At 49.5% G+C, this 23,466-nt stretch overlaps 1 protein-coding gene across 1 annotated transcript in view; it reads left to right on the plus strand.

Moving 5' to 3' along the window:
- Positions 1-23,466, plus strand: part of ADAMTS14 (ADAM metallopeptidase with thrombospondin type 1 motif 14) — a 107,399-nt gene that overhangs the window by 67,828 nt on the left and 16,105 nt on the right. The window contains exons 5-12 of the mRNA XM_036736469.1: positions 8,516-8,599; positions 9,947-10,094; positions 12,825-12,930; positions 14,063-14,206; positions 15,208-15,340; positions 17,374-17,487; positions 19,070-19,218; positions 22,022-22,197. Of these exons, the coding sequence (XP_036592364.1) occupies positions 8,516-8,599; positions 9,947-10,094; positions 12,825-12,930; positions 14,063-14,206; positions 15,208-15,340; positions 17,374-17,487; positions 19,070-19,218; positions 22,022-22,197 (1,054 nt within the window). The remainder of the gene's footprint in view (positions 1-8,515; positions 8,600-9,946; positions 10,095-12,824; positions 12,931-14,062; positions 14,207-15,207; positions 15,341-17,373; positions 17,488-19,069; positions 19,219-22,021; positions 22,198-23,466) is intronic.

Raw genomic sequence — 23,466 nt, forward strand, 5'->3', positions numbered from 1 at the left:
CAACTTTCACTCTCGCTTTCTCCCAGTGGGGTAAGGCTTGGAAAGCTGAGAAGCAGGAGGCAGCCTGCAGGAACATGCAGAAAGCCTGGGTTCTGTTGAGCTGGGTGACGTTGGTTAGCTCTTCCCAGGACGGGGGCTGCTGCCATGGCTGGCAGATAGAGGGGAAATGCGGGGCGCCAGGGGGTTGGATCTTGGCTCAGCTTTCCAAGCCCTGGGTCAGCTCTCCCCTGAGTGATGCCATTTCCGGAAGGCTCACATGAACTCTGGGAGTCGCGGTGTCATAAATACTGAAGAGTGTCTGGAACACGGGAGCGAGTGATAAATGCTGGCCATTGTTACCTTTATGAAAGGGACCCTGTTGGGGTGAGGCGTCCTGAATAGAAGAGAAAAGAGGGGCTCTCAGGAGTGGCTGGTGGGGCGGAGGGTGAACCAGCCTGGGGTGTGGGGCTGGAGGGGCAGTGGCCAGCTGGGCTGCAGGAAAGGCCCCAGGGAGCCAAGGGGAACAAGGACACCTTTAAGAGGGATATAATAAACATCCCGGTGTGAATGCTTTGAAGCTGAGCCCTGAACCAGAGACTGAGGAGGCAGCACCCTCAGAGATCTGCCTATGCTGTCCCATCTGGGTTCTGGCTCAGCCCCGGACAGCTGGGAAATGGATCAGGAACTTAACCCCTGAGACAGAGGTGCGGAGGCTTCTGGACTGTGGCTCAGGATGGGCTAGGGATGCAGCCCCTCTCCTTAAGCTCAGCCACAGAATCAGAGAATCTCAGAACTGGAGGGGCCTTAGAGGCTGCCCTATCCAACCTATTGACTTGAAAAAGAGGACCCTCTGGGATCCCTCAATAAGCGGCCTCTAAGGACTGCTGCCACCCACTGCCTCTCAGGTATCCCCTCCCACCTGGGCCCAGGGCTAAGGCTCATCAATGACATGAAGCCTAAGTGGCCTCTTTGCCACTTTTCCCCATGACTCCTGTTTCTTGTCTTTGAAGCCAAACAGGCCAAGTCAAATCTTTTTTTCAATGCACAGGCTTGCAAATGCTCCTGTGTTCTAAGGTCCTTCCACCTCTGACATTCTGTGTTCTAAGATCCTTCCACTTCTGACGTTCTGTGTTCTAAAGTCCCTTCCAGCTCTGCACTCCAACAGCCCACCGAGCTCTCACACTCGGTGTTGTCTGTTCAACTTCACTGGGATATCCTATGCCCTTTGATCTTCCAGTCTGACATTCAGTGAGCCTATAGCTCTGTTCCAGGGTTGAATGCACTTGGAAACTGCACAAAGGTAGAATCAGGAGGAGGAAACTGGCCACGCAGGCCTGGAAATCTGCCAACTCAGCTGCACCCTTGAAGGGGAATGATTTTGCAATGGGAGGAAATCCCCCTTTAAGAACCGTTTTGCCTGGATGCCTCCTTTGGGCTGAGCAGCCTTAGCTGCTTTGGGGAACTAAAATTCGCCCTTTCACTGCTGACAAGGGGATATTCAGGCCCAGTACAGGGGCAGGGTCTGCCTTGTAGAGCGCATGCAGCAAGGTTTCTATCCTCGCCTCTGTTCCTCCTTTGCCTCAGGGCCCAAGCACTGGCCCAACTCAGGTTCAGGCAGCCCAGGGTGAGTAGATGAGAAACTCAACCCCTCCACTGATCATAGAGGAAAGAACTCCTGCTGAGCCTCCTGCCAGAGGAAGCCAGGGCAAACAGCAATAGCATCTCTTCCTACCGTCCCTCCCATCACCCCGACCTTAGAGCCAGTCCAACTTAAGATCTGAGGGGTATCCTGGGAAGGATACTATGAGGGTTGGAAGGAAGGAGTTTCTCGAAATCAGAGGAAGAAATGTAGCATGCTACAGCCAGGCCTCGGACACCCGTCTATTGTTTAATGTGGGATTCTTCTTCTCCTCCTCCCCCTCCTCCTCCTCCTCCTCCTCCTCCTCCTCCTCCTCCTCCTCCTCCTCCTCCTCCTCCTCCTCCTCCTCCTCCTCCTCCTCCTCCTCCTCCTCCTCCTCCTTCTTCTTCTTCTTCTTCTTCTTCTTCTTCTTCTTCTTCTTCTTCTTCTTCTTCTTCTTCCTCCTCCTCCTCCTCCTCCTCCTCCTCCTCCTCCTCTTCTCTTCTTCCTGCTCCTCTTCTTTTCTTCTTCCTCCTTCTCCTCTTCTCCCTCCTCCCCCTCTTCCCCCTTCGCCTTCCCTCCCCCCTTCCTTTTCCTCTTCCATTAAAACTGAAAGGGAAAGTGTAGGATGGAGGAGGCAGGTTAAGAGAATGCTTATAACAATGGGCACATGGTTTTAGTGGACCACAAGTTCAATATTAATCAGCAATGGACCCAAAATAGTCAATGCACTTTAGGCTGTATTAATAGATGCAGAGTGTCCACTATGAGGGAGGTCATTGTCTTGTCCTGGTCTCCTGCCCTGGTCAGGCTCCTTAGAGAGGATTGGGTTTTATTCTGGGCATTATATTTGATGAAGGACATTGACTAGCTGACTTGTGCCCTGAGGAGTGTGACTAGGATGGCGAGGGGACCCGAGACTATGCAAGGATCGACTGAAGGAATGAATCAGGGGTATTTATCTGGAAGAAGTGAAGACTCATGGGGGAGGTTACGGCTTGTTTCAGGTATCTGGCCAGAGGCAGAGGGATACGATGCAGAGAGTATTGCACCTGCAGTTAGGAAGGCCTGGGCAGCCACTGAGTAGCTTTGAGACCGGTACCTGACCTGGGCTTGTAAAAAGAGGGGTTGGAGTAGGTGTCCTCTGAGAGCCCTTCTGGCTTTATGTCTCTGGTCCTATTGTGACTTTGGACAAGTCACTTCCTCTTGATGTTCCTCAGTTTCCCTGTCTGTAAAACGAGGGGTTGGACTAGATGGCCTCTGAGGTCCCTCCTGGCTCTCGTTCGATGATCCCAGCCCAGCCCCCCTCATTTTACACATGGGATTCCAAGTCCTGGACAGGTAAAGTGATGGCCAGAGGGTGCCTGGCTGCCAGGGGGCAGTGTCAGGATTTGAACCAAGGCTGCCTGCTTGCGAGGCCGGGGCTCTTTGCTCTTGGCTGTGGCTGCCGAGTTGGTGCTCCCAGGCAGGAAGCTGCTGGGCTCAGACACTCTCCTGCGGTGCCAGGGCTCTGCCTTTGCAGCAGGGAGCTGAGGGAGGGAGTCCTGCCCAGCTCGGGAGGGCATTCCCTCCCCACCCTGGAGCCCAGCTGGAAGCCTGGGTCATCGGCCACATAGCTGAGCAGCTCACCATACCCCCTGGCTGACGCCACTTGTTATAACAGACCCTGGCTCCAGGCCATCCCTTGGCATGGCTCGTAGCCCAGCATTGAGAAAGCTATGGCTGAGTATGTCAGATCCAGAGCTGAGCCAGGGAACATGGGATGGGGAGGGTCCTTGGAGGTCATCTGGTCCAGCCCCCCTCCCTCCATTGAACAGATGACTAAACTGAGGCTCAGAGTGGGTAAGTAATGCATAGAGGATCACAGATTTCAACCCAGATCCTTTGAGTCCAGATTCAATGTTCTTTCAATATACCATGCCTCCTCCCTCCAGTCCATCCCTTCCCGTCCATCCTCACTGCTGCCCAGTTAGTTCCAGCCATGATCATTTCTCCGCTGGACACTAGCCTTACAGGAAGGTTTCTGATTTCCAGTTCGTTGTCCCTCGAACCCATCATGCATATTATTCTCAGACTGCTCTGTAATTCGTCAAACATTGATTGAGCTCCCATGACGTGTGATGTACTGTCTTAGATCTGCTTGGTACACACATGTGATCATTTCATGTTTTTTTTTTTTTTGCTCAAAGCCTTTGTTAGCTTCCTGTTTCCTACTTAATAAAGGCCAGCCTTCTTAGACTGACATTCAAGGCCCTGAGCTTCCTTTCTTGGATCCCAAGTTATATACTGTATACCCCAAACTAGTGCTCAGGCCCATGCGATATATGATGCACCAGCATTTGGGGGTGGGGGAGGAGGAGCAGATGTGATTTCTGAGCGTCTGTCGATGATCTTTACTTATTTGAGGCAATTGGGGTTAAGTGACTTGTCCAGGGTAACACAGTTAGTAAGTGTCTGAGACCACATGTGAACTCAGATCCTCCTGACTCCAGGGCTGGTGTTCTATCCACTGCACCATGTAGCTGCTGCCCCCACCTCCATTTTTCCCCCCAGTGATCTTTAAAAGAACATGTACACCAACTCTGCTTGGCCTCAGTGAATAGAACTAGGAATGACAGGGGGAGATTCCAGAGAGGAAGACAGGCTATGTAAGGGAAACATTTTTAACTGCCAGAGCCACCCGAATGATTGCATTTTGCAGCATGGCTTTTCTCCTCCTACGAGCCTGGGGCAGCACTGTCAGTCAGTCCACAAACACTTATTAAGCACTTATTTTATGCTTGGCACTGTACTAAGCCCTGAAAATACAAAGAAAGAGAAAAACAATCATAAAGGAATAGAGACCAGAGGAAAAAGAAAAGAAAGACACAGAGCCCAGCTAGTCCTAACTCCACTAGTGGGTTTTCTTCCTCATCAGGCAGAAATTAGGCTGTGGCACTTTCTGAGGCTCTCCACCACCCAGGCTTACTGTCAGGAAAATGGAATAATACAGGGCAGGGATTAGAGTCACAGAGCTGGAGCTCGATGGGACCACAGGGGCTGTCTAACATAACCTCCTCCTTTTACAGGTGAGGAAATCAAGGCCCCAAAAGGTTAAGTGAGTTGCCCAGGGTCAAACAGATAAGTAACAGAGCCATGATTTGAACCCATGTTCGTCTATTTGACTCCAACCCAGTGCTCGTCCCCTCCAGCTATCCTGCCTCTTGGAGAGTGAGGGTGAGCATTGGTTTGAGCATTAGAGACCAGGAAGGAATGCTCTGCATTCTTGGTGTTATGGGTTCAGCAGATAGGGGAACAATCGATTGTGCTAGCAGCCCGACCAGGGCTTTCCGAGGTGGCACAGCACTCTAAGGCTGCTGGGAGATTGGTGATTTGGTGGCAGAAGAGCATGGCAGAGGTACTGAGAGCTGGAACTCAGTGAGAAGAGAACATTCAGACAGAGCCGAGAGAGGAGGGAGTGCTGGCTGGGGATGAGCCCAGGAGCTGGAGAAGCCCAGAGAATTTGGTCTTGGGTCCTCTCCCCTTGAGTCTTCATTGTGGTGAGTGGTTGCGTTTACAGGCATTTGGGTTGGTCTGGGTCCTGCCTCTGATTGCCTGCTTGATAGCCCACACACAGCCTGGACCAGCGTGAAGAGTGAGTGGTGATGTAGCTTTGGAGTCGGAGCCAGGCCAGACCCGCCTGTCTGAATGGTAGCAGCTGAGCTTGAGGCTTTAGAACTCAGTGTCACAGCTGGGAGGCGTGGCAGACAGGGAAAGGAAGAGGAGAAGCATTTATTAAGCACCTACTGTGTGCCAGGCACTGTGCAGAAGGCTTTACCAATGTTATTTCATTGGATCCTCATAACTACCCCGGAAGGTGGGTGCTGTTATCACCACCATTTTACTGTTGAGGAAACGGTGGTTGAGTGAGTGGCCCAGGGTCACACAGTTAGGAAGTGCCCGAGGCATGATTCGATGGTTTGAGTTGGCATGGGATGAGAGGTCTAGAGCCGAAAGTGACCTTAGACCTCATGCAGTCTGAACCTCCCCCCCCACCACTGTACAGAAGAGGAAACTGAGGCCTGAGGGAGTGTTAGTGACTTTAGATCATAGATCTGGAGCTCAGAGGCCTTCAGAAATCAGCTAATCTGGCTCCCTCACTTTGCAGATGAAGACACTGAAGCTTGGGCAGGTGAAGTAACCTAGGATCTTCATGGGCCATCTTGTCCAAGTCCATTTCACAGCTGAGGAAACTGAGGCCTGCCAGGTTAAATAACCTAATCAAGGTCATGTGACAGAGCCAAGACTGACCCTGGATCCTCTGAACCTGTTTAGGCTGATCGCGTTTAGTAGGCCAGGAAACTGAAACCAGTATTTGGGAAGGGACTTACCCCAGGCTCCAGAGGAGTCTAGGATTGTTCAGCTATGCCAGGGAAGTGTCATCTTAAAACAAGGTGTCCCCAAAGTCTGTGTGTCACTTTTAGCTATGAGAGAGAGCTGCATTCCATAATTATCCATACAGTTTTCTGGGGCTAAGTAGGCACCTAGCTCCCGTCCCAGCCCGGCACACACACCGGGCAGGCCTGGTCCCAGAGTCCTCTTTTCCCTCCAATCGGGGCCCTTTGGGGTCACCTCCAGCTTCTGGAGCCAGTACTAGTGGCTTGCCTCAGTCTATAAGCCCTCCAAGACCGGTCCCCATCTGACCCGGCCAGGGAGACAGACTCTGAGTTGGTGGTGGTGTGCTGACAGCAACATAGGGTCAAAATTCATCATGCACAACTATACGTATTTGTCACAGGTTTTATTTTTCTTATGTTCTTAATGAGTAGGGGAAGAGGAAGGAGGGAGAAAATTAAGAACTGAAAATAAAATTTAAAAACAATTCAAGAGGAAAAGTTCATCGACAGTTCAACACTCTGGGCTGCATTTTCATCATCTGTAAAATGAGAGGTTTGGAATACAAGATCTCGGAGTCCCATTTTAGTTCAAATTCTATGGTGTTTGCAAAAATAGTTCTGTTTCTATATTCCCAGAAGTGAGATTACTGGGTCAAAAGGTGTGGTCAGTTCTGTGATCTCTTTTCAGTTGCCACCTTGTTTCCCAGAAAGGTTGCAGTGGTTTACAATTACATCAGCAGTGCATGTGTATACCTGTTTGCCCACAGTCTCACCAACGTTGAGGTTTAAAAACAAAACTCAATTCCATTCATTTCTGCCCACTAGAGGAGTGTGAGCTCATTTTATTTGGTAGTGCTCTGATTATTAAGTTGAACATTTTTGTGAACGTTGACTTAGAGGATCATAGGTTTAGAGCTGGAAGAAAACCTTGAAGGCATTTACTCCAAACATCTCGTATTATAGATGAAGAAACCGAGTCCATAGAGGAATGTGACTTGCCCAAGGTCATAAGTAGGTTTTGAGGTAGTATTTGAACCCAGAGCCAATGCTCTTTCCCCTCTCCAGCACAGCTGCCCGCTCCAGTTTGTGTTTCCTAGTTTGTTTCTAGTCTTTGATATTCTATATTCTAGAGTCTCAGGATCCTTTTAGTTACAACATTTTGTATTTTATGTGAGTGGTCCCCCTCAGCCCTGACGTTTTATGATCTAAGGTCCCTCTCAACCCTGACGATCTACGTTCTAAGGTCCCTTTGAGCCCCGATGGTCTACGTTCTAAGGTCCCTCTGAGCCCTGACATTCTACGTTCTAAGGTCCCTTTGAGCTCTGACATTCTACGATCTGAAGTCCCTCTCAGCCCTGATGTTCTATGTTCTAAGGTCCCTCTCAGCCCTGACGGTCTACGTTCTAAGATCCCTCTCAGCCCTGACATGCTATATTCTAAGATCCCTCTCAGTGCTGACATTTTATGTATTATAATAATGTCTCAGCCTCGGTTTCTTCATTTGTAAAATGGAGATAAGAGTAACACCTAATTCACAGGGTTGTTGTGATGAGCAGATGGGATGGTGGGAGTCAGTGCTTGGCAGACCTTAACGAACTCTATAAAGGTCAGCTCTGACTATTTCAGAGACATGAGCAGACTTCTGATTTTGGAAGAATTGATGGGTAAGGAGACACAAGGCAGTGAGGTGATACTGCAGTGGAGGGAGCTGTGGACTTGGAGTCAGAAGCCTGGGGCTGGAGTCCAGGCTAAAAGGCTCATTCCCTGAGCGACTTTGGGGAGCTCACTACTCCTCATTGCCCAGAGTTGGGTCCTTAGAACAGAGATGGTCAGAGCGGAATGGGCAGTTAGAACTGTGGAGCTACAGAACCCAGCGCATCAGGGCTGGCCGGAAGGGCCTTTAGCGAATGTCAGAGCCTACTAAGCCCCTGTTAAAGGAGAGGCTGGGGGCAATGAGACTGAGGGGAAGGAAAACAAAGCTGGGAAGGTCCTGGGCCTCCAGGGGGAGGGAGCTCAAGATACAGGACATGGGATGATTTTTCTGCACTTCTCTCGAATTTTGTTGATGGCTGCAGAGATCCTTGGCTGAGAGCTTGACGTCTTCCACTGGGAGGGTAGGAAAGGGAGAGGCAGTAAGAGACAAGAGCTGTGCAGTTGGTCAGAGGATCGGAGCATCCATACCAGCTTTGATGCTGACGAGTTACGTGGCCTTGAGCGTGTGTCCCCAGCCCTTTCTGGGTCTCAGTGTCTTCATCTGCAAAATGACGGGGTTTAATTGGAGGGTCATCGTGGTGTAATGGAAAGGAAGCTAGTATGGAGTTGGAGGGTTCAGGTTCAAATCCTGGTTCTTCTGTTTACCTGAATGACCTTGGCCAAATCACTTCCTTTCCTGGGAAATCTGTTCCCCCACTTGTAAGATGAAGGGAGTTGGGTTAGGTTGTCTTTAAAACCTGGGACAGACGAGCTCCCAAAGCCTACAGATTTGACTGTGACTTCTCGTCTCTGCATGTACTAAGCTACATTCCCTTCTTACTTCCTCCAGGTGGATGAGATCTACCATGATGAATCCCTGGGGGTGCATATGAACATCGCCCTGGTACGGATGATCATGGTGGGTTATCGACAGGTAAGCGCTGTCATCAGTGCAGGAAGACAAGCAGGCATCAGGTTGGCCACAGGGCAGAGCAAAGGCTGCTCAGGCAGGCGGTGTGCTAGCTTTATGGAGGAGAAACCCATCCCCACATTCAGAGACCTGGGGAGATAGCAGCATGGCAGTGAGAGCACCAGCTCTGATGTTGGAGGTCCTGGGTTCAAATCTCTCCTCTTATTCTTACTGCCCATGTGACTTTGGGCAAGCCCCTTAACTTCCCTGGGCCTTGGTTTCCTCAACCGTAAAAGAGGGGGGTTGGTCTAGATGGCTTCTGAGGTCCTTTCTTGTCACTCAATGGTCCTGTGATCCTATGAGATTTCATCTTCTCTTCTAGCACCGTGTACCAAAATGAGAGGCAGAGAACATGGGTTCAAATCTTAGTTCCCCACCATGTGACCTTGGGTAAAATGCTGCACTTTCTGTACCTGAGGCTCCTTGTAAAATGGGGGTCAATCAGTCACTTAACAAGCATTTCTTAATCACCAGGCTCTGTGCCTGGTAGCAACAGTTAAGCGCCCCTGCCCTCAGGAGAGAGCATGAGAATGCTGGTACTATCTACCTCTCAGGGCTGTTTGGGGGAAAACGCTTTGCAAATGTTGAAATGTTGTAGAAATGGGCTTCAAGATCTTTATTGCATCTTTTTTTCTGGGGAGTCAGACTTACACATGAAACAATGGAAAGAGACAAAAATATGTGACAAATCGTTTGAGTGGATGTAAGAAAGTGCCGGAGCAGAATCTGGGACAAATCCTAAGTGCTCTGGTGGGGGGCCAGGGAAGGGAGAGGCTGATGATGTTCAGGAGGCCAGGAGGCCATCCTACAGAAGGCGTGACTTGAGGAAGACCTTGAAGGATAGATAGGGTTTGGGATGGACGATGAAGAGTGCCAAGGGCCCTCTGGTAGAAGTGAGTGTAGATGCAAATGATTGGTTTCTTTGGGATCCAGGCAGGGACTGGAGAGGATTTCCTCAGGAGAGCTCTGAAATGTTCTATCTTGGGTGAGATTGTCCAGGGTAGTGTTGTGGACCTTCTAGACCTCGAGAGCCCCTTCAGACCTTGGCTCAGTAAGGATAATAGATTTTAGGGCCACCTCGTCCAGCTTTTTCACTTTACAGGTCAGAAAACTGAAGCCCAGTGAGGTGACATAAAAGACTTGCCTGAGGTCACCCAGGCAGTGTCAGAGGTGGGGTTTGAACCCAGGTTCTCTGATTCCTCACTCGGTGATCTTTATACTTTGATTGGACCAATTGTCTTATAATACATCATGGCGCCTGCTCTTCCAAATTAACCCTCCTCTGATTCTCTACCCCCAAACGCCCTCCAGTCTCTGAGCTTGATTGAGAGAGGGAACCCATCCAGGAGCCTGGAGCAGGTGTGCCGCTGGGCTCACTCCCAGCAGCGTTCGGACCCTGGCCATTCTGAGCATCATGACCATGCTGTCTTCCTCACACGGCAGGATTTTGGTCCCGCAGGTATGCAAGGTACTGTATTCCCCATAGACAGGTGTGTGCAGTTGGCTGGAGGGGGAAAAAGGGAGAAAGCAGGCAAGAGACAACCCCCTCCCCCACCCTGCCCATGCCCACAGCTCCAATTCTCCTCCATGACTAGGGAGAGCCTGTTTCCAGCCCCCTCCCAGAGTCTTCTGATGCGCAGATTGGAAAGGTTGCAGAAATGCCGTTTGTTATGAGCAGAATCAGGGGATTCCTCGAGCACAAGATGCGGATCGCGTATTTCAGAAGGTGCCCTAGACGGGCAGTCGGAGAACCTTGGTGTCAGTCTCGCCTGTGTTACTGACCAGCTGGAGGCCAGTCAGTTCCCTCCTTTGTGAAATGAGGAAGGTGAACAAGGTCATCTCTGAGGTCCCCACCAACTTGCCACCCTAGGTCCTACACCTAGATAATTAACGGGCATTTAGAGCGACTGCTCTGAGCTGACACAATTGGGAAAATAAGCCAGTGTCGTAAACTTGGCCAGAACATAGTAGATGCTTAATGACGTTGATCCATTGAAGTTTCTGGACATGAGTTCAAGTGTCGGCTGCACCATTTGCTGCCTGGGTGACCTTGGGGAAATGATTTAATCTCTCTGGGTTTCAGTTTCCTCCTTTGTAAGATGAGAGGTTGGACCAGATGGACTCTGAGGTCCCCTCACTCTGGCTGTTACCTGTATTGCTGTTGCCTTCATTCATTCATTCATTCAGTACTTACTAAGTACCTACTATGTGCTCGGCACTGTGCTAAAAAGAAAGGAAAAATCTCACCCTGGCACATATTTATTATTTTTTTAAATGCACTTTATGGTTACAAAACCCTATCTTCACAGCAAATGCCATGAATATTAACCCCATATTGCAATGAGGAAACTAGAACCCACAGGGACTAAATGGCTTGTCCAAGGTCACATAGGTAGTAACACATTTGAGATTTGAAACCAGGACCTAGTTCCAGCTCTTTTGGGGAAGAAATGAAGGCACAGGGAGGGTTGGGGTGGGGAGTCCAGCTCCAAACCAGAGGAGATTTGGGGAGGGAGATCTGGCTAGAGTACAAAGCTGTCACGGTGGAGCTTCTTCCCACCACATACATGTAGTGCGATAGGCACCAAGTAGGCTCTTGTTAAGTGCCTGCTGAATTCGTTGGACCAAATCATTCACTACCTTCTGCACTGGCTCCCTGTAAAAGAGGCAGCTGGGGGTATGTTAGAAAGAGAATGGGATCAGGAGTCAAGAGGCTGGAGTCTGAATCCTGTCTGGGTTACCTTGGCAGAGTCCCTGCTCTTCCCTGAGTCTCTATACCTCATTTGTAAAATGGGCATATTAATACTAGCTCAATCTGTATCTCAGGGCTGTTATAGGGAAAGTGTTTGATAGATTTTAAGTCCCTTGTGGGCAGGGACCAGGCCCTCCTTTGTGTCTCCACTGCTGGGCTTCAGGACCTGAGCAGCAGTGATCATCAATATTCTTCAATCGAATTGAATTGATCCCTGCTATATCCTGCCTCCTGGATCTTCTTTTTAAACCCTTATGAAAAAACTCTCCTTAATCCTGAAAAGACAAATTATGATGCTTGTGTGCATGACCTTCCCTAAGGGGAATTGAAGGAACATGGGTGTTGGAGCTGAAAGAGACCCAGGATTATGGACTGCCCAGGCAGGGAGGACTCAGAGCACAGAAGGTCCTAGCTAGGAGGTTCAGTTATTGTGTAGGACCTACTGTGTGCCCGGTGCTGTGCTAAGAGCTCCAAAGAAAGGAAAAAAAACCCAAAGGGTCCTTGCTTTCAACAGCTCACAACCTAATGGTGGAGATAGCAGACAAACATACATACACAGCACATATACACACACATATATACATACACATATATAGACATGCAGAATGCCACAACAGGAAGCCCCTCCCTTAGAACCTAGGATCAATTGGGCGCAAGGGATCATCCAGTCCAATCCTCTCATTTTACATGTGAGGAAACTGAGGCTTGGAATGAGGCGGTAATGTGTCCGGGTTCAGCAGTGGCTAAGCAGGACAGGGACCTGGGCTCACTTTCTTCCTCTCTGAAATGAGGGGATTAAACTTGATGATGTCACAGGTTTGGTTTCCAGTCTAAGAGGCCTCTGGTTGGGGGGAGGCCGTGGCTCCCAGCTGGGGCCAAGCTCTCGGTGCTGCCCCTGCTGTCCCCAGGCTGGAATTGGTCTGGGGACTCAGGGTGAGGCCAAGAGAGCAGAGGTCACTGCAGGGGCTGCAGGGTGGGCCTCTGGGAGCACTTGGTTTTCTAAGTGTCCTGTGGAGGCTTCGAGTAGCGATGTTCTCCTTCCCAGCAGGGCTGCAGGCCAGGCTATTGGGGATGTGGGTGAGGCTTTGGTTTAGAGTTATTTTACATTTCAATGATACATCTTTCTCTCTCTCTCTCTCTCTCTCTCTCTCTCTCTCTTTCTCTCTCTCTCTCTCTTTCTCTCTCTCTCTCTCTCTTTCTCTCTCTCTCTCTCTCTCTCTCTCTCTCTCTCTCTCTCTCTCTCTCTCTCTTCCCACCTTTCTGTCTGTCTCCCCTCTTTCTGTCTCTGTCTCTCTCTCTTTCTCTCCCTCCCTTCCCTCCAATCTTCCCTCTTCTTTTCTCTTCTCCCTCTCTCTCCCTCCATTTGCTCTCTCTCTGAGTCTCTCCACCTTCCTCTTCTACTGCCCCCCCCATTCTCTCCCCTCCCTCTTCTGGCAGGATATGCGCCGGTTACTGGCATGTGTCACCCCCTGAGAAGCTGCACCCTTAACCACGAAGATGGCTTTTCATCCGCCTTTGTGGTGGCTCATGAAACTGGCCATGTGTAAGTGATGCGCATCGCCCCCCCCCCCCCAGTCTCTGGCTGGGGTGGGGCCGGGGGGAGGTGGGTGGAGGGTTCCTGGCAATGGCCAGGTGACATTGGAATGGTTTGGAAGATTCCTTGAAAGCCCAGGGAGCGGAGAGATGTGGTTGTGATCTCAGCCACTGGGAATGTGTGTAGCTTTTCTCCAGAACTGGGTGCTGCCTGACCTTATGGCTCATGTTTCTGAACTCTGAAATGCGTCAATAATATATGCCCTCTGTAATGACTATGAGCCATTGGGAAACTTTCCAATCTGGGTTACTAGATAAGGATGGATGTGTCCTCAGGGCCTGGCCCATAATTTCTCTGGGCTCAGGTCCTTTCAGCATCCTCAGGATTACAGGCTTGGGGGCTAGAAGGGACCTTGGGATTCATCGAGTCCAGTCCCCTCATTTTACAGATAATCGAGCTTCCTATTTATAGAGTGACTGAAGTTCTACAAAATGCTTTCTTTGTGAGAGCCCTGTGGAGTAGGGGGAGCTGAGCTCCAGAGAGGACCCAAGCCCACATAAAGAGTAAGAAGCTGGGCTGAGCTTTGAACCCAAATTTAGACAGTCAGTGCTCCAATATTTTAGAGGGAGGGAGAACTCACTCCCTTTGGGTCGGGGGAAGCAGGGCAAGCTTCCTGGAAGAGATGGGCTTGAGTTGTGCCTGCCTTGATGGATGGGGAGATTTTGGAGAGGAGGAGAAAAGGCTGCATGTTTGAAGTTGGGGGAAAAGTATAAGTAAAGGTGCAGAGGTGGAAAGCAGCAGAACACCATGGTGTGTGTGTGTGTGTGTGTGTGTGTGTGTGTGTGTGTGTGTGTATGTGTAGGTAATGGGGCATTCTGGGGTTGGCGGGTTAGGGAAGGGATTCAGGCTCACTCAGTAGCGATGGGGAGGAACAGGGATTCCCTCACCCCAGCCCACCCTGTCCCATGATCTGGGAAGTGGGAGCATTGATGGAGTTTGTCCAGGGTCCCACAACAAGGCAGGGGAGGTCTGGAGCAGTCTGGGTGCCAGCCATTGGATCCTCCTGCCTTGCTTGGGCTGCCCTCTCTGCCATTGCTGGGGAGCATCCTGCAGGAGCCCAGCTCAGGGGCCTTTCTCCTAGGCTAGGAATGGAGCATGATGGCCAGGGGAACCGGTGTGCCGACGAGACGAGCATGGGGAGTATCATGGCCCCACTGGTGCAGGCCGCCTTCCACCGTTACCACTGGTCCCGCTGTAGCAAGCAGGAGCTGAACCGTTACATACAGTAGGTGTCTCCTTCCCTCCCCCACCCCATGCTGCTGAAGTGTGGGGGCTAGAGCAGGACCCTCATAGTTGAGGGGGGATAGCACTGTATTTTCTCTGGCCCTGGGTGTAGATGGAATAGTCAGCCACCCACACAGCATGACCTGGGACACTTGGCCCAGAATCTCAGACTAGCCCAACGTGGCTCTGTTCCTCCCACCTACCTCCCCTCCCACGCTCACCATGATGATCCTTAACAGCCGTAAGGACAGCTCCCATCTCTGCAGTGCTGGCTCTCTCAACGACCCCATGAGGTGGGAATGTGTTATTATCCCATTTTACCCATTTTAGAGGATAAGAGAGGTAGAGACTTGTTCAAGGTCATACAGGGAGTGTTGAGGTAAGATTTGAATGCAAGCCTCCTACTGCTCTAACCACTAGGCATCAGAGGCTTCCTGTATTTGGCAGATGGCTCTAAAGGGACAGATGATCCCTCTTCCTAAGTCCCCTGTGGGAGAGAGCGAGGCTATGGCTTAGCCTAACCTGAGCTCCCTCCCTGGGCTCCCTCACCCTCCTGGCTTCTCATGGCCTCAGGGACCCTGGGCTCATGCTGGCCTGAGGATACCCAAGTCTCCCTGAGATGGCTGAGGCCAGCTGAGCATCCTGGGGCCTTTCCGTCACACATCCTGTCCTGGGGTGGTTTGAGAGGGGCTGGAGAACACAGACAAGGAAGATGAAGTGGTCAGGGAAGGGGTTGGACCAGGAGAAGTTTTGCCCAGTTTGGCCATGACCCAGGTGAGGGGAAAAGGTGGGGTGGGTAAGGCGTAATTAGGACTTCTTGCTGACTTCCACTGAAAGCAGTTTCACAATCCGCCAGCCTGTAGGGAGGAACGAGGAGGATGGAGGAATGGACTGGAGAATCCTTGCTCTGGTCCTAGAGAGAATGGAGAGGGCATCCCCTCCCTGTGCACGGCCAGACCCAGCTGACCCACCTCTCCCCTGCCATCCCTCGTGTCCCCACAGCTCCTACGACTGCCTCCTGGACGACCCCTTTGAGCACCAGTGGCCCCAGCTGCCTGAGCTTCCTGGGATCGACTACTCCATGGACGAGCAGTGCCGATTCGACTTTGGTGTCGGCTATCAGACCTGCACAGCCGTGAGTACCGGCCCCAGGCCCAGTCCCAGGCCCAGACTCAGGCCTATGCCTAGGCCCTATCGGGCAGTGCGTCTGCAGGGACGCCAGCCATCCATCCAATGGCCCTGCAGGAAGGAGGGGGAAACAGGTCGGGCTTCAGTCAGAAGCCTAGGGGCCTTCTCCTAGCTCCCTGTTCCATTGAAGGAGTCAGGCCCAGGCTGAGCTGCGGTTTTCTCATCTCCAAAATGAGATCGTTGGAAGAGATAATATGTAAGGGTCCTCTTGGTGCTGCCATTCTATGTTCTAGGATCTAAGGTCTGACATTCTAGGTAGGTAGGTAAGTAATAAGCATTTATTAAGCACCTACTTTGTGCCAGGCACTGTATCAAGTGCTGGGATAGAAATACAAGCAAAAGAAAGGACATTCCCTGCCCTCAGTGGGGCTGCATTCTAGTGGAGGAAGGACAACACACGCCACTCATTACTGAGATGTTACAGATTTAGGGTGCAGAATGATTTTATATGTATTTATATTCTGTATATATAATTATATATTACATATATGTGTGTGTGGTGGCATGTAAATATATATATATATATATATATTTATATGTATACACACACACCCATACCCATACCCACCTCTCTCTCTTTCCTTTCTCTCTCCTTTCTCTCTCTCTCCTTTCTCTCTCTCTCCTTTCTCTCTCTCTCTCTCTCTCTCTCTCTCTCTCTCTCTCTCTCTGTCTCTCTCTCTTCCTCTCCCCACCCCTCCAACCACTGAGGGAGTTTGTTTCCCTTGACTATGCACATTCATCACAAGGAGTTTCTTTTTCCCTTTTTCCCCCATGGGGCGGGGCAGGAGGGAGCCAGAATAACAGATATGGAACCTTGGGACACCCCAGATGTGGAAATGTGCTCTCACTTTCCCATGAAGTCACAGATTTATTTGTTTTGCTCGGCTGTTTGACTTTGCTAGAAGAGCTCTCTCAGGAAGTGGACACGATCTCTAAATATTTATAATGAAAAAACGAAACATGCCAGTACCTCAATAACAAGAAAAAAATAACATGTAGGAGGGAGTGGAAGAGTGGGGGGTTGGGATGGAGTTGCCCTCACAAGGGCATGAGGGGCAAGGTCTGGGGAGCACAACCAGGATGGGAACAGATGATGGCCGGCCATGGCTGCTCCCCAAAATGGAAGCCTTGGAAGATACTCTCCCATGGGAGAAGGGGCTGGCATGGCAGAGGGCCATTCCAAGGTGAGAAGGCAGTTGGGTCATGGTGGTGAAGTCTGGGGAATAAGACGTGTAGCTGGGAGGGGATGATCAGAGAAGGGGCCTCAGAGACATTTGGGCCAACCCCATTTTACAGATGTGGAAATTGAGGCCCAGAAGTGTTGTGACTTGTCACAGCCACACAGGGGAGTGATAGAGATGGAGGAATTTGAACACAAATCCTCTGGCTGCAGATTCAGTGCTCTCTCTCACTGGGACATGCATGTTCAAAGGTCCTTCCAGCTCTGATGTGTTATGATTTGCCTGTCCTTTCTTCTCTGGTTCTCTGCTGAGTGCCCCAAGAGATACAGGAAAATTGTGGGAGTTGGGGCTGGGGCGGGGGGGGGGAGAGGATGAAACTTGACTAGAAACAGGCAGAGAGTGGTGCAGACCCAGGGACTCCCAAGATTGAAAGGAACCTCGGAGGACACCCATTTCCACCCATACTTGATCAGGAAGGCAATGGATTAGTGGTCCTGAGCTCAAATCCAACCTCAGGTACTTCCTGGCTGTGTGAATCTGGGCAAGTCACTTAAACACTGTCAGCCTCAGTTTCCTCACCTTTACAAATAGCACTTACCTTCCAGGGCTCTTGTGAGGATCACAATCATTGTCAAGTGCTTGGCACAGTGCCTGGCACATGGGAAGCATTACAGAAATGCTTATACTTCCTTCCCTTCCCACATTGTACAGATGGGAAACTCAGTCCAGAGATGTTACGTAGCTTGTGTCCTGGGCAGGAGTCAAACCCAAGTTTTCTGACATCTGTCTTGTGTTGCAGTTCAGAACCTTCGACTCTTGCAAACAGCTATGGTGCAGCCACCCCGACAACCCTTACTTCTGCAAAACTAAGAAGGGGCCGCCCCTGGATGGGACCGAGTGCGCTTCAGGAAAGGTACTCGATGGGAGTGGGGGGTGTCAGGGCAGAATGGGGAAGGCCAGGAAGCCTCAGGGCACTGTCACACTCCCCTTCCCCCCGCCTTGTTCCCCTCCCTCTCTTCTCCCTCTCTGTCTCTCTCCCTTCTCTCTCTTTCTCTCTTCTCTTTGTTTCTGGCTCTCCTTTCTGTCTCTGTCTCACTTCTCTCTCTTTCCTTCTCCTCCTTTCCTTTTCCCTCCTCCTACACACACACACACACACACACACACACACACACACACTCTCTCTCTCTCTCTCTCTCTCTCTCTCTCATACTCTACAGACTAGGGTGCCCCCCAGGAAAACCCCATGCCTCCTGTGGATTGAATGGAATGCCTGGAGCACTGGTCGGGAGTGGGGCTGGGGGGAGTGGGCTGTCTCCTTTTTCTGGCCTGGGAGACCAAAGCCTGTGTATTTGTTTTGTTCTTGAGAGTTTTGGCTAGCTTCAGGCAGTCAGCCTGGGCTCCCCCAAGTCCGTGCCCAGAGCCTGGCGTGTGGTCCCCTGGAGTTGGCACAGCGTTGGAATCCTGTTACCTGGTGCCCAGCAGCAGGGCCTCTTCCCCCATTTGGTTTTGGCCTTACTTCATACAGCCCCTGGGCACAGACTGGGCAGACATGCCAGTCTGGGGTCCGAGGCTTAATTGGCGTGTGACCTTGGACAAGTCACCTCCCTCAAATGGGCTTTAGTGCGAAGTGAAGGAGTTGGGTTAGTGGTCTCTGAAGCTTCCTCCAAGTCTGATATGTTAAAAATGCTATTGATGTACAGAATTATTATCATCGCCACACCACAGCTGGTGGCGGTACAGGGGATAGCGCTCTGTTGAATCCTTTGGCCCAAGTTGGAGATCAGAGTGGGCCGGGAGGAGGCTTCCTGGCATGTTGAGCCACCAGCTTTCTTGGTTGGAGATGAGCCAACCCAAAGGACTGGGGCTTAGCCACGACTAAATCTTTGTGCTGGCCCTCCCGATCACCAAGCTTCCCCGAGAGAAGATGCGCTCTGAGTCTCATGTTCCATCTTCCCACTCAAATAGCCTCCGGTAGCCAATGACGTGGATAAACTTTGTCTTGTTGCCCATCTCTCCTCCTGCCTCCATCCTTCCACTTCCTGTCGGCTCTTTTCCTCCTGATTTAAGTGTAAGGGAGTGAATTATAACAAGCCCCCCTTCCCTGATGCTTTAAGGTTTACAGAAATACTTCCTGCAACCACCCTGAAAAAGTAGGTTACTGTGTTTTTATTGTTTCTACTTTACACATGAGGAAACTGAGGCTTACAGTGATTCACTCAGGATCACACAGCTGCAAAATACATTTCAGAGCTGGGGTTTGAACTCAGGACTCTTTGACCCCACATCCATCATTCTTTCCCTTACATTATGCTGCCTTTCTACGAGGATAGAAGATCCCATATGTCTCTTCAGAAAGAATGCCAACCAACCTTGAAGGTTTCTTACAAACCAAAGCAAATTGTAGGGATCTAATCTGCCATCTAATTGGCCTCTCAGTTGTGAGTTGGGAAGAGTCAGGCCCAGAGGTGACCCTCGATTCATCTCCTCTTTCCCAGTGGTGCTTTAAAGGCCATTGCATCTGGAAGACGTCAGAACAGCCCTACGGCCAGGACGGCGGCTGGAGCTCCTGGACCAAATTCAGCTCCTGCTCCAGGACATGTGGGGGTGGGGTGCGTTCCAGGAGCCGCAGCTGCACCAACCCACCGTGAGTCCAGCCCTCGCCCTCGAAGCTGGGCTTGGCCCAAGGCGGGAGGGTGAGGCAGGAGGACCCTCTGGAAGGGGTCGAGATGAAGGGAGGGGGAAACTCCATATGCTGTTTACTAGCTGTGGTATGTTTCTTCTCTGAGCCTCAGTTCCTTCCTTCCTTCCTTCTTTTCTTTTCCTTTCTTTTCTTTTCTTTTCTTTTCTTTTCTTTTCTTTTCTTTTCTTTTCTTTTCTTTTCTTTTCTTTTCTTTTCTCTCTTTCTTTCTCTTTCTTTTCTTTTCTTTCCTTTCTTCTTTCTTTCTTTTCTTCCTTTTCTTTCTTTTCTTTCTCTCTCTCTCTCTCTCTTTCTTTCTTTCTTTCTTCCTCCCTCCCTCTCTCCTTTCTTTCTTCCTTTCCTTTCCTTTCCTTTCTTTCTTTCCTCCCTCCCTCCTTCCTTCCTTCCTTCTTTCTTTCTTTCTTACTTTCTTTCCTTCCCTTCCTTTCTTTCCTCCTCTTTCTTTCTCTCTTTCTTTCTTTCTTTCCTTCCTGTAAAATGAAAGGGATGGATTAGATCATTTTTAAGACTCCTTATAGGTCTAACATTCTATTTCTATGTCCTAAGTCTGTTCCCAACTCTAACATTCTATATTCTAACGCTAAGCTCTGAATTCAAGTTCTGAGGTTCTTTCTAGCTTTGATGTTCTCTGCCCCAAGGTCCCTCAAAGCTTTGACATTCTATTTTCTAAGCCTGTGGTGTCAAATTCAAACAGAAACCCAGGTGGATGTTACTTAGAACACCACAAATTAATGGATATATTGTATAATATTTTTATTTATTTTGTTAAACATCTCCCAGTTACATTTTATTCTGGTTCAGGCAGCACTCAGGAGCGGGCAGCATGTTTGACACCTCTGTTCTGGGATCCCTCCCAACTCAGACATTCTAGTTCTGTTTCCTTCTAGCTTTATGTTCTGTGTTCTGCGGTCTCACAAAGCTTTCACCCTCTGTGTTCTGAGGTCCCTCCCATTCAGACATTCCAGTTCAATAATTTTCCTATGAGGTGGCTTAACATTTAATAACTGTTTGTTGAATGAATGCGTGAGTCAATGAATGAATGAATAGGTCCAATAGACATAGAAAGAGCAAAGAAACTGACCAGTCCTCGTTCCAGCCTAGGATTTTGTCTCAGATAAGGTGAAAACATGATATGGGAGTGCCCAGATAAAGGTCAAGGGTGTGCCTCCCAATGGCTTTTTATACAAAAATCTACTTCAGGGTCTGTTGTATTTATCAAATCCTCCTTGACCACCATCATTTTTTCATCCCAGGCTACATCACAAGGATGCTATTTACCCGCTCCCTTTATGAAGCTGGCCATCCTTTTCTTTGTCCTAAACGTCCTCTCCTTTCAGGATGTGTGGACTTGGCAGTGAAGTCCTCCCTGCTTTTCTCTCCATCCTACTTCGTGGTTATGTAGGCTTCCAGCTTACTCTCTATCAGCTTTTATCCTTCCAGGCTGAATACACCTGCCTCTTTCCTGAGGGTCAGCCTAGCTGGGAGCCCAAAAGCCTGGATCTAAGTCCTGGTCCAGAGATTTATTAGCTGTGTGATCCTGGTACCTCCCCGGTTCTCAGTTTTCTTATCTCTAAAATGGGGATAGTAATTCTAGTGTTTTCTGCCTCAAGGAGTTGCTGTGGAGAAAGCACCATCAATATGTTACCTATTATTATTGTTTCAGATGGCTCTCATGGGGAGGGGGCACTCATCTGAAGTTCAAAGAGGTGTGATCCCTCAAAGCAATTCCAGTTCTTTAAATGGAGACCTCCAGGATTCTGAATCTCTCTAGTCTGAGGGGGCAACAGGTCTCAACCATTGCTTAGTTCTTGATGAGTGCTTAGGTTTATAACTGTAGAGATGGATGGGACCTTAGCAGCTATCTAACCCACCCACTCCATTTTACAGATTAGGAAACTGAGGCACAAAGGGGTTAAGTGACTCGCCCAAGGTTACACAGGTGCAAAGTTGCAAAGATGGGATTGGAACCCATGTCCTTTGCCTTGTACTCTTTCTGCTGCATTATATCATCTCTGAATCATAGAATCTTAATACCAAAGGGTTATGAGGGATCTCCGATGTCTTGTATCCCAGTTTGCAATTCACTATCAGGGATCCTTCCTAACATGGTTGTCCATTCACTGTTTGAACACTTTCAGAGATGGGAAACTCATTACCTTCAAAGTTAGTCCATTCCATTGTTGGCTAGGTCTGAATGTTAGATAATTCTTCATGATGAGGCCAAATTCCCCACCTATAATTTCTACCCATTTGTAATCCCCTCATTTGACTTTCTGCCATTCACAGGGTCTAGCAGGGACTTCCCAGAGAAGATGGTCTCAGATACAGCTTTCCAAAACTTTCTCAATGTGGTCCATTCCCCAGCAGTGAACTTACCCAGGCCAGCCAGTGATCTGAGACTGGGGGAGGACAGGAGAGTGAGGGGATAGGAGCTGGACCATCCGTCCCCAACTGTGAATATAAAACAGGTTATTGAGGGAAAATAGTGCTCATGGAGAGACTTGGAGGAGACCTGTTAACCCCCTGAAATGGACTGATTGAGAAATCGGACAAATACTGCAGTGGAAAGGGCCCTGGGTTTGGAGTCAGAAGAATAAGGCACAGATTCCAGCTCTGAAATTTGTCATATTTTGTGCAAGTCCCTTCTCCACTCTGAGTCTCACTTTCCAATTTGGTATGAAGGACTAGGTGTGCTAGGTGATCTCTGAGGTGCCACCCAAGTCATCAAACCTTGTGATTCCTCCTCCAGCCCAGCCTATGGAGGCCGTCAGTGCCCAGGTTCCATGTATGAATATCAGATCTGCAACATGGAGGAGTGTGGGGGGCCCTACAAGGACTTCCGAGCCCAGCAGTGTGCCAAACGCAATTCCTACTATACCCATAAGAATGCTCGGCACAGCTGGATCCCCTATGAGCATGACGATGGTGAGTTTGACCTCTTCCTCCTTCCTTCTAATCCACTTCTAATCCCTCCCTATTTGATGTTCTGCCACTGACAGGGTCTAGCACGGACTTCTCAAATACAGCTTTCCCAAAGTTTCTCAGTTTGGTCCATTACCCAACAGTGAACTGATATAGATAGGCTACTGATCGGAGTTTGGGAGAATGCAGTGGAGTGAGGGGATAGGAGCTGGGCTATCACCGACCCAGCTGTGAAGTGCTGGAATGCATAGAATCAAAACATCTCAGATTGAGGAGGGACCTTAAAGGTCACAAAATCCAACCTCTGTACAGGAATCTCATCTATCACCACCTTAACAAGGATTTCTCTGGCTTCTCACCAAATTCTTCTTGTGATGGAGAGCTCATGGTACAATCAACTTGTAATCTTGAGACCCAGGTTCAAACATGACTCCATCTCTTACTATTAGTGTGATCTCTGATGTTGTCTATTTCCTTATCTAGGAATCGAGGGGCTTGGACTCCATGGCCTCTGGGATCCCTCCTACCTCCAGATCTGAGATTCTGTAGTCCTTCCCAGCTCTAAATCATATGGTCCTTTTCATTTCTATTGCTGGATAGTTCTTGAAGTTAGAAAATTCGTCTTTCTTCTCACCCGAAATCTGCCCTCCTGTGACTTAGATTCATCAACTCAATCTGATTCAATTTGATTCAATTCAAGAAACATTTGTCACATACCTGCCATGTTCCAGGAAATGTGCTAGGTGATAGAGACAGAGATTAAAAACAAACCGGAGCCTGCCTGCAAGGAGCTGACATTCTACTAGTGGGAAATAAGATGAATTTCAGTGATTTTTAAAAGCTGAGATGGACCTTAGAAGTCTTTTACAGATGGGGAAACTGAGGCCAGAGAGGCCCATGTGTTTTAGGAGAGGCAGGACTCAAAGCCAGATCTTGTGGTCCCAATTCCCTTACATTTATCCATTGGTCCACATCACGCCATCTGGACTGTCTAAGCTGTGTGATCATGACTCATTCCTGTGCCAGATCCTGGATCTGTGTGTGGTGCCACCTGCCTGGTAGTTATGGCTGAAGTTCAAGGCCAGGGGTTGGCGGAAGGGCTAACAGTGGGTAGGAGAAAAAGATAAAGGTGAATTTTGATCTGGAGAAAGAGGAACATTAAAAATATTCTAAGCCCATAGATCATAGAATTTAGAAAACACTTCATTCCTCCTGCCTTCATTTTATAGATGAGGAAACTAAAGGAAGTGACTGCCCGAGGTCACATAGATA

Source organism: Trichosurus vulpecula, chromosome 8, assembly GCF_011100635.1.
Source record: "Trichosurus vulpecula isolate mTriVul1 chromosome 8, mTriVul1.pri, whole genome shotgun sequence".
Taxonomy (NCBI): domain Eukaryota; kingdom Metazoa; phylum Chordata; class Mammalia; order Diprotodontia; family Phalangeridae; genus Trichosurus; species Trichosurus vulpecula.